We start from the raw sequence: 1,791 nt of genomic DNA on the forward strand, positions 1-1,791 counted from the left end.
CTCATTTACCATTACTTTCTCGCTTAACCCGCCTATCATACTAAATTATCATTTTCCTTTTATCGTTAATTTCAGTATTTACTTTTTCGTTTATTTTAGTCCTTTCTCTCCTCTCCTTACTTTGCCTCTCCTTTCGCTTCCTAGCGACTTGACAATCTTCCTCTACTTGTTCTCCCTCTATAACTTACTCCACGATTTGCACGTCAAAATGCAGACCAATAGTAATATGTAATGCAGCGATATAGATTAATTCGAATCCGCGGCGGCCCCTCACGCCGCGTGTATTTTGGTTTAGAGCGCGGCCTGGCCTGCCAACATTGGCCGTCACTATGGATACGCCTTTATGAAAGCTAATGTTTGCAACAGACCACCGGCGCCTTCGCCTGCTGCCTAATATACGAGATTCTCTCTCTCGTTGTTTGGGGCCGAGTAAACCTTTCATTCATTTTTATCAATTCTGCAGTGTGTTGAGTGTGCTTGCGCCTGGCCGTGGGTGTGATGCACGCCGGACTCGTCGGCGATTTGCTTATTTTTTTTATTTAGTATGTCATCTTTTACTAATGTGGTTTGTTTCTATCCGCAGGTGAGTGATGGAGGAAACGGAGGCCCGAAGTGTGCCGCGTTTTGGGTGAGTACTTTGGACCGGGTTGAGGTGGCATGCAATCGTAATTAATTAGATTTTTTCCCCTTTAGTAGTCTCATTAGATGGTGCTTTGGGGCTGACGCGTATTCTGTTGACATTTGTCATGCCGCAAGCGTCGAGATAGCTGACGAGTGGGCGAGCTTGCCTTAGAAAGTGTTGTGACTGTTATCCCCTCTTTAGGTTTCAGCGTTTGTAGCTTTTATGTGGAGGATAATGGTCTGGCGCTTTCGGAACCAACGCGGCATTGGTAATTCTTTTCATATCCCTGCCAGTGTATAGTCGAGCTCTACCACATTGCAACACTCTGCCACCGATCTGTGCTATGGCTGATGGCAGTCCCACACAGCCACCGATCTGTGCTATGGCTGATGGCAGTCCCACACAGCTCTTTCTCACGCTACAGCGTCGCATCCCCAGCCGAACGTCGTTCTGACAAGCAGCGGAGGCGGGCGTCTCTATATCCGGGGCCTTCGACCATTGATCAGTTAGTAGAGGGCGAGCGAGGAGGATATGGATGGCGGGACTGCAGGCGAGGCCGGGTATTATAGGTTTTCCATCCCGGGGATCTGGCCGCATCGAGACCCTCGCTCGGGAAATCCCTCATTGCGAAAAGCCGACTTGGCAAAGCTTCGGACTTTTGGGACGCTCGTAGGACAAGCCTCGCTAATCTGATTTCGTAATTAATCCGCGAAAAGGTTACAGATGCCACACATTGCTCTAAAAAGGACAGTTGATGCACTCGCCTGGCCTGGATTTCTTTTTTGCGGATGAATGAACGGCTTCGGGGATCTCTTTGCTCGCCAGCAGTCTGGATGTCCAGCCTCGAATGTCACCCGTGGCCCAGGTGGCCAGGCGGAGTACCATCTTTAAGTCACAGCTTGTAACCAACTGCTAGGAACTCGCCGCTTGTTTCTGTTCTCGGCATTCAGCGGCTGCAGTTTAACGACAGCAAAAGGGACTTTGCTGCATATACCTTTATGCTGTATACATGAATGGTATATATTTATGGGCTTATAACTGGTTCCAGGTATAGGAAAACCCGTTTCGCTGTAAAAGTGGTTAGCTGATTTCTTGATGGCTGCTGAATTCTGCTTTGTTGTATGTTGCGATTCGTGTAGCGCGTAATGTATGTTAATTCTTCGAGTTTT

At 48.2% G+C, this 1,791-nt stretch overlaps 1 protein-coding gene across 1 annotated transcript in view; it reads left to right on the top strand.

The window, feature by feature from the left end:
• The window catches only part of LOC119590817, a gene marked incomplete in the record, with an annotated part of 99,057 nt that overhangs the window by 76,853 nt on the left and 20,413 nt on the right, over window positions 1-1,791 (top strand). The window contains 1 exon segment of the mRNA XM_037939557.1: window positions 584-628. Within this exon segment, the coding sequence (XP_037795485.1) occupies window positions 584-628 (45 nt within the window).

This window comes from Penaeus monodon, chromosome 27, assembly GCF_015228065.2.
Source record: "Penaeus monodon isolate SGIC_2016 chromosome 27, NSTDA_Pmon_1, whole genome shotgun sequence".
NCBI classification, from domain to species: domain Eukaryota; kingdom Metazoa; phylum Arthropoda; class Malacostraca; order Decapoda; family Penaeidae; genus Penaeus; species Penaeus monodon.